The sequence below is a fragment of the Euleptes europaea genome, unplaced genomic scaffold, assembly GCF_029931775.1.
Source record: "Euleptes europaea isolate rEulEur1 unplaced genomic scaffold, rEulEur1.hap1 H_1, whole genome shotgun sequence".
Classification (NCBI taxonomy): domain Eukaryota; kingdom Metazoa; phylum Chordata; class Lepidosauria; order Squamata; family Sphaerodactylidae; genus Euleptes; species Euleptes europaea.
The window spans coordinates 4,664,380-4,688,203 of record NW_026612049.1 but is presented as its reverse complement, the minus strand read 5'-3'; the positions used below and the strand labels follow the sequence as shown (position 1 = coordinate 4,688,203).

General features: G+C 43.9%; 1 protein-coding gene across 12 annotated transcripts in view; it reads right to left on the bottom strand.

The window, feature by feature from the left end:
* LOC130492902 (receptor-type tyrosine-protein phosphatase delta) overlaps window positions 1-23,824 on the bottom strand; it is a 618,706-nt gene that overhangs the window by 250,723 nt on the left and 344,159 nt on the right. For all 12 annotated transcript variants that reach the window (XM_056866670.1, XM_056866671.1, XM_056866673.1 and 9 more), the window contains exon 5: window positions 1,030-1,218. In XM_056866670.1, the coding sequence (XP_056722648.1) occupies window positions 1,030-1,218 (189 nt within the window). The remainder of the gene's footprint in view (window positions 1-1,029; window positions 1,219-23,824) is intronic.

The following is a 23,824-nucleotide window of genomic DNA, read 5'->3' as shown; positions in this document are numbered from 1 at the left end:
AACAAGCAAAGAAGTCAGTTAACAAGACGGCTTAACATCACAGGACAGGTCAAAAAGCTTAGAAGTTTGGGAAGACAGGTGGATTATACAACTGATGTCTATAGTAAACTGCTACCATTTCTAAAGTAAACGGCTTATTATACCCCCCTTCGATTATCTTTTATATGGGTATAAGCTTTCAACTTAGTAAATTTAAAGTTATCTTATTATGAAGCTATAGAGAGCATAAAGGAGGTAGGGTGACAGGATTCCTCAGGGAAGTGAAACGGGCAAAGAGAAAGAGCGGCAAAAGCTGGACTCTACATGAATGGCAGGCTTCTGTAGATCCAGACACTATGATATTCAGGAAGCTTTAGCGTAGCTGCAGACTACTGTGGCTAATTGTATCAGAAAATCTCAGCCAGTAAAAATTTCATAGGCTACTTGGAGGACTTTTTTATTTTTGTTTTGGTTAGACAGTACACATAAGGGAGAAAAATGCTGTGTTTCATTTACTAGTAAGCAGAAAGCAAATGTGTCCAAACAGGCTAATCTTTGGTGGGTTCAAAATATTGAAAAGGTGGCACAAAGCACAATTTTTATAAGAATATTTTGAGCATCAGATAATGAAAGTTTGGGATTGGATGGATACAACCATTGGTACTCCTTGCATGTTCTGAATGAAGTCCAATGTTGAAATAAATTTGTTTTTAAATAATAATAATAAAAATAAATGTAGATAGGGATAGAAGAGGAAATGATTCTGTCAAATACTGCTGAAAAGCAGTAAAGAAAAGAAAAATATCAAAACTACAGTCACAGCAGTGAGCAATGTGGAATAAACAGAAGCTGCAAGAGGCACACAAAAAAAACAGACTTTGGAAACAGGCTATGGCAACAACACAGGCATGGACAACACACTCAGTAAAATAAAATAAAAATATAAGAGGAGGAAGAATCATTACCTAAAAAATAATATAAATTTTAAAAGAACAGGGGAAAAAGAAAGAACAATTCTGAGCATTAGTGCAAACAGTAACAAGACCTTACCTGATCGCAACTGTTTGATGCGCCCATTGTTGTTGCTTGTGTCCACAGGTAAAAAATCTTTGAACCAAGTTATTTCAGGATCAGGATTGCCGCTGGCTGCACATAACATAGTGGCCGTTCGGGTGCGTTCAACCACCTTTAACTGTGGGCCCATATCAATGGTGGGGAAGCCACGAGGAATTTGATCCTCTGAAAAGGAAAAACAGTTACCAGATTTACAAAACAGTTGCTATTATGGCTTTGTACCTTCTCTACCAGATGCATTTCAAACCCATTTAATCTAAGGGTGTTTTCACAAGTGAGTCTAAAATCAATATCTGAATACTGTAAACCAAATGAATTAACCTTTTGGACAAAGACTGATCTCTTCTTCAGCCCATACAGCACTATGATAGAAACATGTGAATTCCAATGTCACATATTACCACTTAATGAAAACTATGTCAGGACCAAAGGCTGAACCTTCCAGAACCTGCTCACTGCCATTCCTTGTATATATTTAAACAAATTATCATCTCTTATTTGCATTTCCATTTGAACTATAGTAGCAATCCTATAATGTCGTGCTATGTTAACAGGATATGCAACATGATGTCAACTAAGGATAGCAACTAAGTCTCTTGTGCTGGTATTATCTTTTTTTAATTTAATGGACAATCAACAATAGATATATACACAAACGAAAAAAGATAGTCACATAATCACATAAAATCATGTAAAATACTTTACAGCTCTACATCAGTAACTCCTTCTCACTTAACCAAAATTATAACTTATTACAAAATGGACATTTCCATTCTTTGAATCATTCTTGCCCATAAGAGGACTACACTATTAATATCATTATTTTTTGGTAAGCGGAATAGATCTCCTTTATTTTTGATATCTAATCATGTATCTTAGGGGAAGCTTTCTGATTCCACTGCCTAGCAAAGACCATTCTGGCTGCATTTATCATATGTAAAGCAACTATCTGTTGATCTCTCGGAATATCACGAAGATAATTCAACAACAAGGTTTCTGGAATTTGCTTCCCCAATCCAAATTTTTACAACCTGTTTCCAAAAGATTGATGCCTGTATGTATACCCACCACATATGAAAAAAAAAAATCTACATTGTCTTTATTTCAAAACCAGCATCTGCTGGTACCTCTCTTATAAATTTTTGCCATCCTTGAAGGTGGTAGATGCCATCTATAAACCATTTTCATCAAATTTTCTTTAAATAAGAGGCTAACTATAAAGTTTGTACCATGACTAAAAATGAATTCCCATTTTGAATCATCTGGCTTAATACCTACATTTTTACACCAGCTATTATGAAAATTTAGGTCAGGTTTAAACATCACTTTCAACAAAATCAGGTATACACTGGAAAATGAGATTTTACCATCTGATATCAACAGTTTTTCAAATTCTGTTAAAGTTCTTATAATAGATTTACCATATCTTAGCAATTCACCTAAGTATACTCTTACCTGAAGGTACTCAAAAATTGTAACGTTACATTTCCAACAGTCTTTAATCTCACTATATGGTATTACTTGCTTATCTGTAATCCAATTTCTATACTCACTGAATCCAGCAAATTCTAATTTTCTCAGAGGGGGAAATTCCCGATTTCCCTTGTCACCGTCAGAAGCTAACAGTGATACAAATGGTGACAATTTAATTGTAACTTGGTCCCATAACTGAAGTATTGCATTAATAAAAGTATTATCATTTCTATAATATTTCTTCTTATTTTCTTTCTTAACCCAGGCCCAGTTTCTTAATGGCAGTTTTACAAAGAATTGTTCTATACTAGGTATTATATTTTCATCGGAGTTTAAAAACCAATCTTTCATCCATTTTAGTCTAGTGGCTTGGTAATAGAATTTGAGATTAGGAATTTCTTGAAGATACAGGTATCCTAATTGCCAGAGGCCTAGTGAATAAATGTCTACACCAGGGGTCCCCAAACTTTCTGAGCCTGTGGGCACCTTTGGAATTCTGACACAGAGCGGTGAGCTCCACTACAAAATGGTCCCTGTGGGAGATGGGCTAAAAATGGTCACCATGAGAGCTGGAGCCAACCACACACAGAGGGAGTCCAGGGGACAAGAGGAGTAAATTTTAAAAATACACTGGGAAAGAAGAGTCAGCGAGAGAATAAAACTGATACTGCAGTGGCAGCTGCTGCTAAAATGTCATTTTAATCTGCACTGCCTATCAGAAGCAAGAACCCACCTGGCCCCAACCACTTTCTAAAAGAACACTTGGCGGGTGCCAGGAAAAGTGTTGGTGGGCACCATGGCACCTCCAGACCCCTGGTCTGCACAGTCATCCCATAAAAGCTCAAATATTCCTGTTCCAGTGAACCAGAGTAGCAAATTGTTCCACAGACCAGGAGCCACCACTGTGAATGCCTATTTGGTTGTGGCTACTACTTTAGGTGGAGCTATAAAAAAAAAAATGTGGCAAAAGTTATGAGTCTCAACACAAGACCACAAGAGACTTTAAAGGTTCTTACCTTTAAGTCCTCTGACTTGGCAGGACTAATCAGCATTTTTTTAAAAAAAGTATAGATAGTCAAGATTTTTTAAAATGCATTATTTCAAGAATCACATTAATGTATCCTTCACTGGTAGAAAGGCCTCCATGATTTCCTTTTTAAAACAAAACTGCAATTAAGCTCTTATTTTCCTTCAAATATGAGAAAAAGAATTACTAACTACTATAGATGTTTGCTACTAAACATCTGACTTGTCTAGTCTTGACATGCAATCATTTTATGGATAAAATATTTGACTACAAATTGTCCGGTGTCAAACACATTACTTGCTTTGCTCAAAAATAGTATGAACTATTAACATAGTTGCTTTCAGAAAACACTGGAAAAACTTACATGGGATATCCTTGAATACCTGACAAATCTTTGCTTTACCTAGTGACTTCCATCTCCCCAAGGCTACTTTGTCCCCGAGTGTAAGTGCATATAAATAGTTCCTCACCCACTGCTGTAATAATAATCTGCAGTTGTTAATAGTATTTGTTTTATCTCTGCCAGTGAGCAGAAGTGTCAAAAGTTGACTGCCATCACTAAAGAAACCTACTTTTGCCATGCTTAAGAAGTGTTCTTAATGCAATTGCATGATCTTTTCCTTCCTTCTTGGCTCGAAAACACCATGAAACCCCCTTTTTCTTATAAACAAACATACAACAAAGATAATTTATCTTGCATTTAATAGGATGGAACATGTATGCAGATTCCCTTCCTTATTTTTAATAAAGGTAATTAAATCCCATGCATCCCTCTTATGCACTGAATCACTCTGAATACACATTCGTCATTAAATTTTCTTGAGAAACATCACACTGTAACAGATTCAAATAGCTGGAGCTGTTATACTTTGACAGTTGTGGCTTGTTTCCAATCTGGCTGTCAGGTATCTGGCAATAAAACACAGTATTCAACATAAAAGTGGCTGGAGGAAATAATGAAATTTGTAATTGGAATGCTTATCTCAATGGATGTAGTGTATAAGACATTAATTGCTTTCTGTTCTACTTTAAATTTATTAGTGATTTCTATAAAATTTCTTTTAATGTTTGACAGATCATCAAACAAAATGAACAATCACATCAGTGAGCAATTATCTTGAAACCACATATACTTTTAGTGAGGAAATGTTGATATTAATATATTGCTAGCTTTAAATATCTGCAACAATTGAAAAAACACACATTTTGATTAGTTCATTAGTGTGTACCTGAATGTCATCATTAGGAAGCTAGCTGCAATGTCTACCACTTTTCTTTTTAATATTCAGTCATGCTGAATTAGCTAGCAGTTCATCAACAATTTAAATCTGACTGATCTTCCCAGAATTGTTCTAGCAGGCCATTAAAGGACAGATTACTATTTTGTACTTGTGATTACCAAAACGTATACATAATATTTTATTTAGGATGCCTGCTACTGGAGCTCTAGCACCATGACACATTCTTAGCATTTGTGACATGTCTTGTGAGTATTATGTTCCCCTATTCAATCCCTTACTGTAGGCAGGCATTTACTTCTGAAAAATTCTCAGAATGAATTTTATATGCAGAACTTAAATGAACCTTTATGAAAAATGTTTTATATCTAATGTTATTTGTGACATAAAAATAAGATAATAGTACTTGTATTATATATTCAGAAGGGACATTTCTTTGTTTACAGATAATCCCTTTAGCATTTCTTCATCTGTCTGAGATGTAAAAGTAGTACCAATACCATGGAGTAATAATTTATCTCCTTACAATACTATATCTGCTTTCACAAACTAATTTACAACTTTATCCTTTAGATGCTTACACATATCAAGCAAGGACTAAAGTTCTGACAGTTTACAGTAAATAAAAATACCTAAGGAGAGTGAAATATTTCCTCTATGTTATTAATAGAAAATTAATCTGACTACAGGTTGAACACAATTAAAGACCTGCTCAGATTATCCAGGAAGTAATAGGTTGCAGATATGTATCAAGCACATAGGCTTCTCCTCGACCACTTTCCATCTTTTATCTGTAAATATTTTTGATGGAGTAAAGTCGATCGTACAGAGTGGCTTCAGATGTCAAATGTATGTGTTAGTCTTCTACTTTTCTCTGTCTAAAAGGGAAAAAAATCACACATGTAACCTACATCAACACTGGGAGTCTAAACATCTCACTACATGACTTTCTCTTTGGATGTTACATGAAAATGCAAAATAATGGCTGCACCAGTCACATGCGTATCTCCTTTTTAGCACTGTATGTAAATGATTGAAATTGTTGAATTATAGTGGTGATCTGATAAAGTCAAATTTAATCTGCCTGTTCTGTCTTCCAAAATGCAATTCTACCTACTTCAGAAGCTGTCCACATAATGTAATTGCTCAGGCAGCACAATCCTGACACACACCATTGTGGAAGCAGCCAGCCACCAATGCAACTGCATCTCTACTGGACGGTTCCCTAACAGGAAACTTCACAGGCCAGAGATCAAGCAAATGGCCCTGCAGCAGGGCCACACAGGCTGCTCCCATACCAACATTAAGGGGGCACGAGGGTACAGTCATGATGGACATGGGGAACCAATGAGTCACTGAGTGGCAGCCATGGGGCGGAGGGGGGCTGGTCTCAGAGACATGTGGGATGGGAAGGAAGGAGGCCAATGCAGCACCAGACCAGACACATGACCCCCACCCTACAGCCCTAAAGGCACAGGCCCTTACCAAATAGAAGATGCAGCAACCCAGGGAGGAAACAGGGGCCCCATCCCCCCAGCACTGTCTCTCTAAGCATGCCTGCATAGGTGGGCCCAGTCCACAATGTGCCATCCAGGAACATGGGGCCAGCCATGGGTGCCCAATGATCAGCAGCTGTGATGCCTCCTAGTTGGTTATCTCCATAAATGTTGTTGTTACCCCACTGGACCACCCTAGATTACCTGGTACAGCCCTGAGAGATGTACAGGACTGGAGTGAATGCACAAAAAAACAGGGCACTGCTGTGTAGCCACACACAAAATGGAAGTTTTTGGGCAGCCATCCTTGTGACAACTCTAGGGCTGACACAGCAAGTACAGGCTTGTCTGCCAACCTCCCCCAGGCCTATGCCAGGTGAAACTGCAAGAACAATGAGAAGGAAACAGCCTCTTTAGCATATGTGTTAACACTCTCCTTGCAGGCCACCTGGTAGCTGATAGCAAAACCTCAGTAATTAGAACTCCATTCAGGGAACTTGGAATCATTCCTTTACATACCCAGATGTCCAGCTAATACCATTAAGTTGCAAAATAGGTAACGCCAAACCCCTCTGAGTCATCTCCCTCTTCTTGGGAAAACTCTCCCAAAACATCTGCACTCATCTGGAAATCTATAAGAAATACTTAACAATACTTAATCGGAAGAACCTAGGTATTGTTCCTATCTGCTTCCACCTCCTTTCTTACTCAAACTGTTAAACTAATCAAAAGGCAATCACGCCTTTGTCCCTGGCAATGTTTGGTGGCCAGTGAAGTCATAACGCCTCAGGATACATTTCTGGGTATAAATATACCCCCAAGTGGCATCCATTTTGTGTGTGTCCTGAACTCTGCATGCACCCCCACTCATACTGGTTCAATTTCTCACTCTCTTCTGCAGCTGCCATCTTTGAACATCGCTTATCTGATTGGAAAATATATTTCCCCCTGGGAAACCTCACATCCTTATGTCCACCCCCTATTCCTTTTATTTCCTACTTCTTGGGTATATTGGGTTCTGTGTGTTTTGCTGTGTGTGTGTTTGAAGTTATTTTGACAATAAAAAAATCAATTACTAATAGAATCATAGAGTAGGAAGAGACCATACAGGCCATCTAGTCCAACCCCCAGTTTAATGCAGGATCAGCCTAGAGCATCCCTGAGAAGTATTTGTCCAGCCTCTGTTTAAAGAGTGCTAATGACGGGAAGCTCACCACCTTCCTAGGTAGCTGATTCCACTGTCGAACAACTCTTACTGTCAAAAATATTTTCTTAATATCCAGTCAGTACCTTTCTGCCCACAATTTAAACCCATTATTGCGAGTCAATCAATCATTTATTTTACGGTCATTTGACCAAAAAAAGAACAGATCTAATCAGAAGTAACAGAAATTTACAATAAAAATAATATCAATCAGTCAAAGAAGGCACAAAGTAAAATATATCAATAAAATCCCATAACTAAAAAGACAAATACGCTAGTTTCTAAAATGTTTATCAATCAGATTTTATCTATTTATAAATTGCATCCTTTGGGGCCTTATATATAGCAACACAAAAATTAGCCACACATCTCGAAGTTTGTGGGTTACTATCCTCCAGTAGTCGTTGGATACAAATTTTATCAGGTACCGTATATACCCGTGTATAAGCCGACCCGCGTATAAGCCGAGGTGCCTAATTTCTCCCCAAAAATGGGGGAAAATTAGGCACCCGTGTATAAGCCAAGGGTCGGCTTATAACTCCTCCCCCCCCCCGCAGGCTTACCTGACTGGCTCCTGGCGGCGAAAAGAGGCACGGGCCCGGTGGGGGCGGCTTTCCTGCAGCCGCAGGAGGCCGCCCCCAGGCTGCTCCGGGTGGCGGAAAGCGGCACGGGCCCGGCAGCCTCCCAGGCAGGCCCCGCTGGCCGCTCCCAGGCGAGCGGGCCAGTGGCAGGGGGGCGGCGGGGGCGGCGGGGGGGGGGGGCGGCGAGGCCTGCCTGCTCCCAGGCAGGCCCCGCTGGCCGCTCCTAGGCCGCTCCCAGGCGAGCGAGCCGGCGGCGGGGGCGGTAGCGAGGCCTGCCTGGGAGCAGGCAGGCCCTGCTGGCCGCTCCCAGGCCGCGGGAAGAGGTGCGAGCCGGCGGCGGGGGCGGCGGCGAGGCCTGCCTGCTCCCAGGCAGGCTCCACTGGCCACTCCTAGGCCGCTCCCAGGCGAGCGGGCCGGCGGCGGGGGGGCCGGCGGCGAGGCCTGCCTGCTCCCAGGCAGGCCCCGCCGGCCGCTCCCAGGCCGCTCCCAGGCGAGCGGGCCGGCAGCGGGGTGGGTGGGGGGGCGGCCGCGAGGCCTGCCTGCTCCCAGGCAGGCCCCGCTGGCCGCTCCCAGGCCGCGGGAAGGCGAACGGGCCGGCGGCGAAGGATGGCGGCAGTGGTAAGTTTCCCTCCTCCCTCCTCCCCTCGCCTACCGTATTGACCCGCGTATAAGCCGAGTTGCCTTTTTTCAGCCCTTTTTTTGGGCTGAAAAACTCAGCTTATACGCGAGTATATACGGTAGTCCTATATTATTTTTTAAATTTCTTGAATAGTCTTAGCTCTTGACTCATGATGGAGAGGGCAGTATAAGAAGAGATGTTCGCGGGTCTCAATTTCTTCACCATTTCATAGACAGACTCTCTCAGAAAGAGGAATTTTTGTATATATCTGCCCTCTAAGACGGCCAATGGCAAAGCTCCACATCTGGCTAACATGAAAGCCCTTCTAAATTTGTTCACTTCCAGTGTCATCTGATATGGGGCTGCTGTCATCAGGTGTCTGAACTTCTGTGAGGCTATGAAACCAGGCGACCTTGCAAGGCCAAGCTGTCTCGCAGTGTCTTCCACTCTCTGCCTTACTACTTTTTTGAACTGATCTCCGCTCAGTGTATTGCGAGTCCTATTCTCTGCTGCCAACAGGAACAGCTCCTTGCCCTCTCTAAGTGACAGCCCTTCAAATACTTAACAGTGACAGCCCTCAACCTCTTCTCCACACTGAACATTCCCAATTCCCTCAGCCTTTCCTCATAGGGCTTGGGCTCCAGGCCCCTGATCATCCTTGTCACTCTCCTCTGCACCGTTCCATTCTGTCCAAATCCTTTTTGAAGTGAGGCCTCCAAAACTGCACACAATACTCAAGGTGCAACCTAACCAATGCAGTGTACAGCAGAACTATGATATCTTGCAGTTTGGATGTTAGGCCTCTGATGCACCCTAAGATTGCATTAGCTTTTTTTGTCGCTGCATCGCATTGACTGCTCATATTTAACTTATGGTCCACCTGGATCCCAACATCTTGTTCACATCCACTGCTACCCAGAAGTGCATCCCACATCCAGTATGCATGCCCCTCATTTCTGTTACCCAGCTGTAGAACTGTCCAATGTTTTCAAATCTCATTGAATTCTATCTCTATCTCCTGGTGTGTTCGCTGCTCCTCTCAATTTGGTGTCATCTGCAAATTTATTGAGTAGTCCCTGCACACCCTCATCTAGATCATTTATAAAAATATTGAAACATACCGGGTCCAGAACCGAACCCTGTGGCACTCCACTGGACACCTCCCTCCATTCAGATGAAATGCCATTGAGTGATGCACTCTTTGAGTGCAGTTTGCCAACCAGTTTCCTATCCACCTATAATAGGGTCCAGTCCACACTCATCTAGTTTACCCATCAGAACATCATGTCAAAAGCTTTACTGAAATCCAGGTAAACAACATCAACTGCATTCCCTTGATCCAGTAAGCTTGTCACTTGATCAAAGAAGGAAATGAGGTTGTCTGGTAGGACTTGCTGGGGACAGATCCATGCTGTCTTCCCTGGATCACCAAGGTGTCCTTCAGATGCTTGCAGATTGTTAGAACCCTGTCAAAAGTCTTACTGAAATCCAGTTAAACAACACCAACCACATTCCCTCAAACCAGTAAGGTCATCACTTGATCAAAGAAGGAAACAAGGTTGGTCTGACAGGACCTGTTGGGGACAAATCCATGCTGACTTCCCCAGATTACCAAATTGTCCTTCATATGCTTGCAGATTGATCTCTTTAATATCTGTTCCAATATCTTCCCTGGGACAGAGATCAAACTGACTGCCCTGTAGTGTTCTGGGTCATCCCTCCTCTTTTTTTTGAAAATTGGGATAACATTCACCCTCCTTCAGTCTTGTGGCACATCTCCTGTCCTCCAAGAGGTCTGGAAGATTATGGATAAAAGCTCTGCAAACTTGCTAGAAAGTTCTTTGAGTACTCTTGGGTGCATACTGTCTGGCCGGGGGGATTTCTACTCATCCAATGCAGTCAGGTGCTTCTTAGCTACCTCTCTGTTCATGTCAACCAGCAGCCTGGATGCTGTGCATTGCCTACTGTCATCTGTAGATGAGTCCGTTCTCTTCTTCAGCAAAAAAACCCAGAGGCAAAATAGACATTGGAGCCTTTCTGCTTTCTTTCTATCTTCTTTCAGAGTTTCTCAATTTTCACCCAACAGTGGGCTATGGCCTCTTTTCCCTTGTGTCTGCTCCTCACATAAATGAAAAAGCTTTTCTTGTTGTAGCGAGCCTCCCTGGCCAGCATCAACTCACTGTGAACTTTGGCCTCTCTGATGGCTGACCTACAGTGCCTAGCAACCCGAGATACTCTTCTTTAGAGGTATGTTTTTGCCTCCATTTCTTGAACATTTTCCTTTCCCCCCTTAGCCCCTCATGGAGTTCTCTGTTCATCCACATTGGTTTCTTGGATGCTACCACGTGTTCTTCTTGTTGCAATACTGAGGGCTAGAGCTTGCAAGAGCTCTTGTTTTAGGAGAGCCCACCCTTCACTTGCTCCTTTCCCTTCCAGCAGTCTTGCCCATGGAATGATTCCCATTATGCCTCTGAGTTTATTAAAATCTGCCCTACCAAAATCTAACAGACACGCGTGGCTACAAACTTCCTTAGTCCCCCACAGCAAAAGGAATTCTAGGAGGACATGGTCACTTCCCCGTAAGGTCCCCACCACCTTCACCTCATCTACCATCTCTTGCCTGTTGGTCTATATTAAGTTAAGTATGGCTGAGCCCCTTGTAGCTACCTCCACCATTTGATGAAGGAAGTTGTTAGCCGGGTAGATGAGGCTCTTGTGTGACTGGGGTCGCTTTGCAGAGTTTGTCTCCCAGCACACATCAGGGAAGTTGAAATCACCCATAACTACCAGCTCTTGTTGTTTGGATATCCTGTCAAGCTACTCAAAGAGGGCAATATCCACCTCCTCACCCTGGTCAGAAGATCTGTAGCAGACTCCAACCACAATACTGTTTGTCCTTTCTTCCCCTATCGGATCCTCACCCAGATGCTTTCCACTGGGCTGTCACCCACCTCCTCCAGTATTTCTTGACAAGAAAACCCTCTCCTCATATACAGCACCAGTCTGCCACCGCTTCGACTCATATCCATCCACTACTACATTCCATTCATGGGAATCATCCCACCAAGTCTCTGTAATACCTACTAAGTCATATCCCTCTGACTGCATTAGAAGCTCAAGCTCTTCCTTCTTTTTGCCCGAGCTTTGAGTATTGGTACAGACGCCTGAAAACCCTGAACCTTTGTCTCCTTTAGACCCAACCCTCCCAGGTGGACCTCTACAGTTTGCTCTCCTTCATTTAAATCCCTGCTTTGGTCATCTCCTTCCCCTTGTGGTATTAGTTTAAAGTCCTCCTGATGAATCTCTCCAGGTTTCTTACAAAACCATTGTTCCCTGACCTTGAAAGATTAATTCCATCATATGCTAGTAGGTAGTCATCCAGAAAACTTAGCCCGTGGTCCCAGAATCCAAATTGCTCCTACCGGCACCACCAATGCAGCCAGTGGTTCACCTCCATTATCTTATGTTCCCATTGCATTCCCCTTCCTTTGACAGGAAGGACTGAAGAGAAGGCCACCTGTGCCCCCATTCCCTTCAGCTTCCCCCCAAGAGCTTCATAGTCAGCCTTAATGTTTTTGATGGTGTTCACAGCTGTGTCGTTGGTTCGCTCATGGACCATCACAAATCTTTAAGTTTCACCAGTTTTGGTATCTAGTCTACAGTATCTTTACTTTTCACCCCTGGCAAGCAACACACCTCTTGGGCCATGGGGTCAGGCTTGGACACATGACTTTCCATACCCCTCAGCAGGTGCCGTTTCTTCGTGTCCCCCTGTCCTCCTCCCTCTGTCTTCCTTGTATTTGTGATTCTTCTGCTGGCAGTGTTTCCAGCTCTGCTGCCACTGCTAGGGCCTGGAATCGATTCCTGAGTTCTAATGGCACTGAGTGCAATCTTGCTCAACACCTTTGGGGATGTGCTGCAGCACTCTGAGGAGTCTCGCTAGGGCAGGCAATCACACTGTCATCCCTTTGAATCGTTTCCCCTTCCCTATGTAGGGCCTCCAGGTTTCCGTTAATAAAACCAAACCAAATCAAATTAAATCAAACCAAAATTAAACCAAACCTCCTCTTTATTAAGAGTTTTCCACAGGGATTAGATCTCTGTACGCATAGGGGAAAGATCCTGGTTACCCCTGCCTCTTGCAAAATATAGTCTCCCCAGCTAATTCCCCTCAACCAAAAGGGGAGACCATCTAATTTGGGTAACAACATCATCATGCTTGCAACACTGGAGAAGGTTTTTTTTTTTAAATTCCCCTCCACTTCCTGAAGCACTAGTGGCCACAGGAGTTTGGGGAGAGGGATTCCCTGCCCCAACCAGGGATTGCAGCCTGGTCCCATGTAGAGCACCTTCCAATAAATTACAGTAGTGTGGATCATTGTGATTAGTTCAGCAGAGTTTAAATAAGAGGCCAGATGGTACAGTTGACATATTTGAAAGTAGTGACCCCTGGCAACAGCACCACCCTCTTAATCCATCAACAGGAATTGTGCCAAGAATACCCCCAAGCTATTTGATCTACTAATGAAAGCTAAAATCCTTGTAAGCCTGGTAGATCAGCAGAACATTGTCTTCCCAGTCAATATTACTTCTGTGATGTCTAGATTTAGCTTCAGTTTGTTTCCCTCGGCTACTTGATGACTGCCTCAGGACAATGGCCCAGTGGCTTAGATCAGAGCTTCTTAAACTTTTTCCACTCGCAACCCCTTTTTGCCCGGGAAACTTTTATGGGACCCTGGGTATATAGGTATATAAAATAGGTATACATATCAAACATTTACTGATAATAAATCATAAAGAAAGCCCCCAGGGTGGAATGACAGCCCCCTGGACTAGCAGAAGTGATCTGGGACTGGAATGACAGCCTCCAGAGTGTAATGATGGCCCCTGGGACAAGTACAAGTGTTCTGGGATTGGATTGACATTCCCAGGTGTGGAATGACGGCCCCTGGGACTAGCAGAAGGGTTCTGGGACTGTAATGGAAGTCCCCAGAGTGGAATGACAGCCCCTGGGACTACCAGAAGTGTTCTGGGACTGGAATGACAGCCCCCAAGGTGGAATGACAGCCCCAGGGACTAGCACAAATGTTCTGGGACTGGAATGACAGCCCCCAGATTGGAATGACAGCCACTGGGACGAGCAGAAGTGTTCTGGGATTGGGTTGGCAGCTAGTGGGATGGATAAGAGTTCTCAAGGGGCTGGATCTGGACTTACATGGCACAGCCTTCAGTCCTGCCTATACTGCATGATGAGAGCTTGTGCAAAGCTCCAATTGAGATGGGAACCTGCACGCCGCTCCTCTCAGCCATAGAGCCAATAGGAAGGTGCCCTTGTTTCTCCCGATCAATCTGGGCACATTTTATCCATGAGCGGGCAAAGCAGCTCGTTGTGCATGCTATGAAGGAGTTGGGCCCTGGGCAGGTTGTTCCTCCCCTCTCCCACCCATCCTTTTCTTTTCTCCAATCCCCTTCTCCTCCTCTTTGTTGGCGCTTCCATCTTCGCTGTCTCCTGGGAGGGCTTTTTTGCGATCCCAAAATTCAATCATGCTACCTCAAATGGGGTCGCGACCCACAGTTTGAGAAGCTCTGGCTTAGATAATGAGATGTAAATCTGGGTGTCATCTGCACATTGGCAATAACCAACTATGAAGCTTCAGATCATCTTAACAAAGATTAACATCAAGGTTACAGAGCACTGGGTGTATGACCCTTGTAGCATTCCACAATCAGGTCCCAACTATCTGACTCTGACTCTCCTATGGAAGCCTCTCTTTCCTGTGAACAAGAAAACAATGAAACCTATGGAGAGCTGTCCCTTTTATCCCAAACAAGGGTTATGTTTATTTAAAACATTGTTATGCTGCCTTTCCCTCAATCAAGGTCCACAAGGAGGCAAACATAAAACATTTAAACAATTAAAATGCAGTTAAAATAGAAAATTCAATTAAAAGCACATAAATAATCAACATTAAAAGAAGAGCCAAAAACTGTTATTGGGGGTCTTATCCTGCTGGCGAAAGTCTTATCCTGCTGGCGAAAGACAATGATAGAGGGAGACAGATTAATCTCCCTGGGGAGAGAGTTCTAAAGTCTTGGTGCTAAAATGGACAAGGCCCTTTCTTGGGTCACCACTTATCTCGCCTCAGATGGTGGTGGCAACCAAAGCAGAGTCTCAGAGAGTGAGCTGGGAGAAGTGGTCCTTAAGTTATGTTGGTCCCAGGCCATACAGAGCTTTAAATGTCAATACTAGTACCTTTAATTGAGCCTGGAAGCCAATTTAGGTGGAACAAGACTGGAGTGATATGGTCCCTATGACCCACTCCAGTCCACACTCTGGCAGCACCATCTGTACCAACTGTAGCTTCTGGACAGTCTTCAAGGGCAGCCCCATTTACAGCACATTGCAGTAATCTAATCTAGGGCAAATACCATAATGTCAAGATCTTTTCTGTCCAGGAAGGACCAAAGCTGGCTCACCAGCCAAAGCTGCTAAAAGGCACCCCTGGCCACTGCTGCCACACGTTTATCCAACAGGAGGCCCAGGTTCAGGAGCACTCCTTAGCTATGAACCTGCTTCTTTAAGGGGAATGCAACCCATCCAGAACAGGGATAACCCATTTTCCAGGTCAGACCTTCCCTCCACCTCTGTTTTGTTGGGATTATGGTTCAGCTTGTTAGTGCTCATCCTTTCCAAAACTGCCCCCTGGCACCTGTTCATGATTTCCACAGCCTTCCTGAGATCTGCTGGTAGTGCGTGATAGAGCTGAGAGTCATCTGCATATTGGTGTCTTTACTTAGTTGTTGAAAAGCATGGGGGACAAGATGGAAATTTGGGGAACCCCTTGGCAGAGCAGCAGTCCCCCAGCATGACACTGAAATTTACCCCTGAGGTAAGACTGGAACCCCCACAGAACAGTGCCTCCCAGTGCCAGTCCCGAAAGGCAATCCAGATCATGCAATCAGTGGCATGATCAATGGTGTTGAAAGCCACCAAGGGGTCCAGGAAAATTAACAGGTTTGCACTCCCCTTTCCATCTCCCAGCACATGAAATCCACCAGGGTGACCAAGGCTGTTTCAGTCTCATAGTCAGGCTTGAAAACAGATTGGAATGGATCTGTCAAAATATCATACTTTACTGTATGAAATGCTGCTGACAGTGATGGATTACCCCTACATAATTGTAGCAGGAGATGACCAACTAAAGTCAATAGTGCTGTTTCAGTCTCATATCCAGACCTGAATAGAGACTGACATGGATCAGTGTCAGATGTTTCATACAGAAATGCCTGCAGTTACACTGCCACAGCCCATTCAATCACCTTGGCCAAAACAAAGGGACTGGAAACAGGTCAACAATTGCCCATGTTCCTTGTATCCAAAGGTGACTTCTTAAAAAGTGGTCTAATCACAGCTTCGAGTGGTGAAGGAAACATTCCTTTTAAGAGGGACATATTACTAATCTTCCCCAGAGGAGTCTCTACTTTCTCCTGATATGTTTTTAATAGCCAGGACAGACAGAGATCGACTTTGCAAGAAGCCTTCAAAACACAAAGCACTGTGTGGATATTGACCAACCTGAAACTTTCCACAGAACTCTGACAAGAAGTTGTTCCCATAGGATCTACGTTTTCTATAGAGTGTTCTGTCTGACTTGAGCATGAGTTTTCCTCCACTGACAATGTAGCTGTCTCCCCAAACTTTTCTTACCCTCCAGATCCCTAGCAAACATTTTTTTTTCATATTTGTGTCACCCCTGGAAGTTCCATAAATACAGCACCTGGTCTTTGTAAAATACAGTTTCTGACCAGGTGGTATGTCTGGATTATGTTGGCTTCACTATTGCCCAGAAGACAATGATGCTAAGTTACCAAGCACCAGCCATAGCCTCCTCTACACATGCAAAGGACTACATTGCTTAGGTCTACTTACTGAACAATCATCATAGACAATTTAATCAGCTCAAGAGCTTGTGCAGCCCTGTGATATTTTGACCACCCCTTAATTGACTTCAAGGCCATATCATAATATGCTTCAAATCTCTGAAGTCTGGAGATTAGCTGTAATTTCGGGAGATCCCCAGATCCCATCTGGAGGCCGGTATCCTTATTTGTATAACTGCAGCAACACCTATACTGCAACTTTTTTCCTGCTCTGAGATTACCAGGACATGATCCAAGGAGCCAATCACAAGTCCCTATAAAGTCTGGTCTTGCCTGTGAGTTCCTGTCTTTTCTAGCATAACCCAGTTTGATTTTCAGAAAATTGACCTGAATTAGGCTTGTTGCTTCTGGCCCATATTTATACTTTTGATTCTTAAAGTGCATTCCTGAGGCTCGCTGGTGTCCAGGACGAAAGCCGTTTAGGAGGCTGGGAAGGGGCCTCACCGGCATAGGGACCCCTGCTCTAGCGACCGGTTAACTTACACTGGTGTTAATTGCCCCAGCACTGGTGGGAAAGCCCGACCGCCAGTTGCTGGCTGCTGCCGCGGCAGAGCCACCCCAGGACGCCAATGGGGCCTTCTGGCAGAGTCCGAACTCAGGCAAAGGCCGTACCAGCATTCCAGGAGGTGTTCCTGGGGCATTCTGGCATCCCGGGAGGCATTTTTGGGGTGTTCTGGCACCAGCCTGGGGGTGGGGCCACCTTTAGGCAGCCATTCCCTTTCGGGCCGGGAATGCCCCTTTTTGCTTTTGCAGAGATCTCCCGTGGCATATCTCCCGTGCAACCCTAATTTTTTGTGTTGGCAGGAGGTTTTGGCAGGGCCTGGAGAAAATGGCCACTTTGGCAATTGGACTCTATGGCATTGAATCCCTCCCCTCCCCAAGCCACACCCTCCTCAGGCTCCACCCCCAAAATCTCCCACCAATGGCGAAGAGGGACCTGGCAGCCCCACCAATGAAATATCGGTAGCTGGTTTTTAAATTTGTATTTGTAAAACTGCTAGCCAAACACAAAAGAACAGGTACTAGGAGTGGACCAGGGAATTTCCTTATGGGCTACTGCCCTGGAGGGAGGTGGCAGCCATGACCATGGTGAGCCAGGTGGCCCCTGTGGCATGGACAGTGCTGCAGGGTCCATTGAGTTCAGGCCTGGGTGTTTGTGACGATGATGTCAGTGCATGCCCACGGCAAGTCTAGCTCTGTTGTTCTCCTTGCCAAGGCCCATGTCTGAACCCAGCAGACCTGGTACCTCAGGGGACACTTACCTCAGCCTGCTCCATTGTGGTTTTAATATCCCAATTTGCCTCTTACTGTGGGTACAAATCAACCAAGGACTTGAATGTATTCAGACTTTTATTAAGGATCTACATACTGAAATGAGAATTATGGGCTCTCTGCTTAAAGCCTTTGCTATTTACTACGTAGTTAAATCACTGAGCTATGTGGCAGTATTTTGTGACATCAATGGGTTGTCCTGTTTAGCAGGCGTTGTTTGGGTGATGTACCTGTGATATGAAGCTGAAATAGATTTAACATTCCCTCATCACAGCTCTATCCAGACTGAAATTATAAATTCTGGTGGCAACATTTTTTTCTCAGGCACAGTAAGATAATTAATAGTTCCTCATCCACTTGGAGGGAAGTGACTAGTGGAGTGCCTCAGGGATCTGTCCTGGGTCCTGTGTTGTTCAACATCTTTATAAATTATTTGGATGAAGGGATAGAGGGGATGCCTATTAAATTTGCAGATGATACTAATTGGGAGGGGTAGCAAATACAGCAGAAGATAGAGCGAGGATACAGGATGATCTTGGCAGGCTGGAGAATTGGGCTAAAAGCAACAAAATGCACTTTAACAAAGACAAATGTAAAGTTCTGCATTTAGGTAGGAAAAATCAAATGCATAATTATAGGATGGTGGAGACTTGTCTGAGCAGTAGTGTGTGCGAAAAGGATCTTGGGGTCTTAGTACACCAAATACTGAACATGAGTCAGCAGTGTGATGCGGTAGCTAAAAAGGCAAATGCGGTCTTAGGCTGCATCAACAGAAGTATAGTGTCCAGATCACGTGAAGTGATGGTATCGCTTTACTCTGCTCTGGTTAGATCTCTACTAGAGTACTGTGTTCAGTTTTGGGCACTGCAATTCAAGAAAGATTCAGAAAAGCTGGAGCATGTCCAGAGGAAGGCAACAAAGATGGTGAGGGGTCTGGAGACCAAGTCCTATGAGGAAAGGTTGAAGGAGCTAGGTATGTTTAGCCTGAAGAGGAGAAGACTGAGAGGGGATATGATAACCATCTTCAAGTACTTGAAGGGCTGTCATATAGCGGATGGTGCCGAGTTGTTTTCTCTTGTCCCAGAGGGTCGGACCAGAACCAACGGGTTGAAATTAAATCAAAAGAGTTTCCATCTAGACATCAGGAAGAATATTCTAACAGAGTGATTCCTCAGTGGAACAGGCTTCCTCGGGAGGTGGTAAGCTCTCCTTCTCTGGAGGTTTTTAAGCAGAAGCTAGATGGCCATCTGTCAGCAATGCTGGTTCTATTACCTTAGGCAGATCATGAGAGGGAGGGCTTCTTGGCCATCTTCTGGGTATGGAGTAGGGGTCACTGGGGGTATGGGGGGGAGGTAGTTGTGAATTTCATGCATTGTGCAGAGGGTTGGACTAGATGACCCTGGTGGTCCCTTCCAACTGTGTGATTCTATGAAATATTGGCAAAAAATACAGATACTTTGTGTGTTGGGGTGAGGCTAGATACTGTAACACAGCCATCAATTCACATTATAGAATAAAAGGAACATTATGTGCACACTCACTATTAGGGTTAAGAATTCCCAGTCTTCTGAATTTCATTATTTAAAAGGAGTCATTAATTAATAATAACTCACTGATACACTGTTTAAAGTTATATAAATTATTCACGACTAATTTCATGGTGAAATTGTAATCATACTGTAATTTTCATAGTTTGTTATGGATTAACCAGAAAAAGCAAATGTGTAATGTTTTATGGATTCCTTTCCGGAGAATAGTATGACATTATGAAAACCCCAAAGAGGCTGAAGTATCTATTTTTAAGAAAAGTATGTTAGTCATTCCGAGCAGTAAAACCTCTCCCCTTTAAATCTAGCAGCTGTTTCTCAACTACTTCTGACAGAGACCAAAATAAACCTGACAGGATCGCATTTTAATATATTTTACATTAAAAATGCATTAAAAATACACTAGTCAGATACCACATTGCCTTATTTTTGTAGTGCCTTCTGAGAAGAAACAGGTTCAAATTTTGGTCATGGTTTCCATAATCCTAGTGGCACCAGATACCAGTTCTGTTGAGGCAGCAATCTCACTCTCTGGGGAATGACCAGAGTGTTCTGCATTCCACAGCACTCCTCTAGCATGCCCATTAAAGAATAGCTCTTTTTCCTAAGGGAGTTATTTATTTCTTAGTAGTAGGAATGCTGACTGCAAAGGCTGTTTTTCCCTCCTAAAAAAATAAAAGCAGCTATCAAGCATCAAAAAACAAACAAACAAAAACTACACTCCAATAGTGATCCAGAAACCGATAAAGAATCTATTTGTCTACACAGAGAGGTCAGTTAAGAATGACTAAAAAATACCAAGTTAAATTTCCCATGAAAGCATAAAAATAAAAATAAATTCAGACATTTAAGATTAACTCACAAAGGGATGCAGTCTTTGCAGACAGAAACACACAATTCGACCTACTCAATCTCTTTTATATGGTATATTTTCCTTCATCAAAAAGCATCACATGTGAGTGTGCTTGGAATATTTGGCCCTTAAATGCAGATATTCTAATGAAGGGTACTGTCAGTGTAAACTTTATATTATTGAGATTGCATGGGTCTGTTGTCCAGGCTGTTAGTATTATTTCCCTCAATAAACTTTGTTTCTGAATTCCCTCTGTCTATTCTCAGCATTCCTTCCAACCTTCTACAGAAAGTTTGCCCTGTGTTAGCAAATCCCTTTTGCCATTTGCCTAGACCAATGCTTGGATGCACCCCATAAAGTTGGTGTAAAATCTAAACCAGCAGCTTCTGTAGCACAGAATTGAGATGAGGCAAACAGAAGATCAGTTCCTTATGCACAGGCTTATTTACAGTGCATTCCTGAGAGGAATGCTTGTGCCGGTCATAGGAGGTGTCGGCCCCGCCGAAACCTCCTTGCGGCATTAAAAATCTGTGCAACCCTTCATAAAAGGGTTGCACAAAATGAAAAAGGGGCATTCCCAACCTGAAAGGGCTTTGGAGGCCACCTAAAGGCGGCTCCTCCCCCAGCGCGGCGCCGGAACACCCCAGGAACGCCTCCCAGGATGCTGGCGCGGGCTTTGATGGCGTTGGGACACTGGCGGAAGGTTCTGTCGGCGTCCCGGGGTGGTGCTGCCGTGGCAGCGCCCCGCGACCAGCACCTGGGCCTTCCCGCCAGCGTTCAGGCCACTAATGCTGGTGTAAGTTGCCTGGATGCCAGCGCAGGGGGGCTGAATGCCATCGCAGCACCTGCCTGGCCTCCTAAGGGCTTTTAGAGCTCAGGAGGCCCTTAGAGCTCAGGAATGCGCTGTTAGTGTGACTCTGGCAGAACTGGGAAATGGGCCACATTCATTCTAATACCTGTCCAGGGTACATGTGTTTCCTAACAACACATGGTAACACAGTGGTTCATTCCTGATCCTCTGTACAACTGCACAAAAGTTGTACAGTGCGAAACATTCTGGTTTGATGATTCCAACATTGTTGCTGGGGTTACAAAGGAGGCCACTGCTGATCTATGCCAAAATTGGAATACGGAGGGACTGTGAAGATACCTGAGTTGTCCTCAATTCAGATATACCCAGTTATAAGCAATGGTAACTGAAAAAGCACTTTTTTATTTCACTTTTTGGGCCTGAGGAGACAATCTCTACACTGGAACCAAATGGTTAGCTTAGCATGGTAAGATGATAGAGAAAAAGACATCTCCATGACTTCCCGGAATTTCTCCAAGACCACAGCTTTTTACTTCTAGAGTGCTTGGGTTTCATTTCAACCTTTTTGAAAAGCTCTGTTGTGGACCATTCTTCACTACTGGCTTTCTTCCTATACTTAGTATCTTGTCTGGATATCAGAGCTGAGTAAACTTTGTCTGAGATCCAGGCCACTTGTAGCTGCACACACAAGCTTGTGTCAAGAATTGTACATCCAAAAGATCCAACCATGAAGTGCTGCCATGGTTTTGTTGGCTTTACCAAAATTTTAGGGACTGATCCCAGGCAGAAAGACTTTTGTATCTCTCTTGTGGGCTTTCCAGAATCTGATGGCTCTAATTCTAGAGCTGAAGTGTCAGGTACCCTTTAATAATGTTGACATTCTATGATGCAGTCAACCGGGAAGGGTTCTCTGTATGGGGAGATTTCAGAAAATCCAGTTAGTTCCATGGCAGATTGCTCCTTCTCCCAGAGAGCAACTGTTGAATGTATTTATTTAAAGTATCTTATATTCTAATAGCGAAATTGGCCAAATTTGAGGATACTTAACTCCACTGGCTAGAGCGATGACCAGGCAAGACAGATATTTCTAAAAACCTGGAAAGGGCCCCAGGTTTGCAGAAAAATGGCAGATCTAAAAAAAAAAAATACATTGAGGGGTTAAAAAAACTGACAGTGATAGATGGCGTACTTGTAGCTTTAAACAACCGATTTTTCTCAGTGGCTGTTGCTAGGGAACCACAGCATTTCAAACTTAAGTTTCTGTGAGTAAAATGCAAGGGGAAGAGGCAGAGTCCTTTCCAGGCCTATTTTTAGGGTTCCCAGATCCCTCTTCGCCACTGGCAGGAGGGTTTGGGGTGCAGCCTGAGGACGGCGGGATTTGGGGAGAGGAGGGACTTCAACGCCATAGAGTCCAATAGCCAAAGCGGCCATTTTCTCCAGGTGAACTGATCTCTATCAGCTGGAGATCAGTTGTAATAGCAGGAGATCACCAGCTAGTACCTGGAGGTTGGCAATCCTACCTATTTTGGCCTTTGAGAGAGGACACATTGGGGCCAAGCCTAGGGTTGCCAACTCCAGGTTGGAAAATTCCTGGAGATTTTGTGGTGAAATCTAAGGAAGACAGAATTTGGTGAGGGAAGAGGCCTCAACAGGGTATAATACCATAGTGTCCATCTTCCAAAGCAGCCATTTTATCCAGGGGTGTCTGGAGTTCAGTTTTAATTCCAGGGGATCTCCAGGTCCCACCTGGAGGTTGGCAACCCTAGATCTGTCAGCAACATCTGGGTGACTTGATACTGCCTGACTTGCATGACTCAACTAGGTGTGGCTGCTTGTTACTGTGCAACAGCAACCACCCTAGGAAAGCCAGAGTGGTGTAGCAGTTAGAGCTTCAGAGTAGGGTCTTGGAGACCCACGTTCAAATCCCCATCTTGCTGTTGAAGCTCACTGGGTGAATTTGGACCAATCACATACTTTCAGACTAATCTACCTGACAGGTTTGTTGCGTGGATAAAAAGAGGAGAGGAGAATGATATAAGCTGCTTTGGTCCCCACTGTGGAGAAAGACTGTTGTTTTCCAAGGTAGAAGCTGTGGGAGGGGGCGGGGAGACAGAAAACATGACAGAGGAACAAATAAAAGTAAGTTGGATGTTGGGTGGGAAGGAGATAGGGTTAACAACTCTAGGTTGGGATATTCCTGGAGATTTTAGGGGTGGAGCCTGAGGGGGGTGGGGTTTGAGGAGGAGAGGGACCTCAGAAGGGTATAATGCCATAGACTCCACCTCCCAAAGCAGCCATTTCCTCCAGTGTAACTAGGGTGGCCAACCTCCAGGTGAAGGCTAGCAATCATGCTTAGAAGCAGGCTTTGTTATCTGTACCTCCATCTAGACAGCAGAGATGTTCAAACAAGACTTCCCAGATTGGTAGAACAATTTAAGATCAAAACACTTCAAAATGGAGAAAACAACTCTCTGGTGGTACAAAAGGAACAAGGTTGATTGCAGCAACTGGCATAAAAATATTAATCAAGAGGACATACTTCCAAAGTGGCACAAAATTTAGCTTGCACCTACACAGAGAATGAACAGAAGCCCCAAAGCATTCTATAGAGTGTACTGTATGCACTGGCTCTGAGTCTGTCCCCATTCTCATATATTTCCTTTCACTCTTTCAGCTTCAACTCAGTGTGCTGAATCTGAGATTTAAACA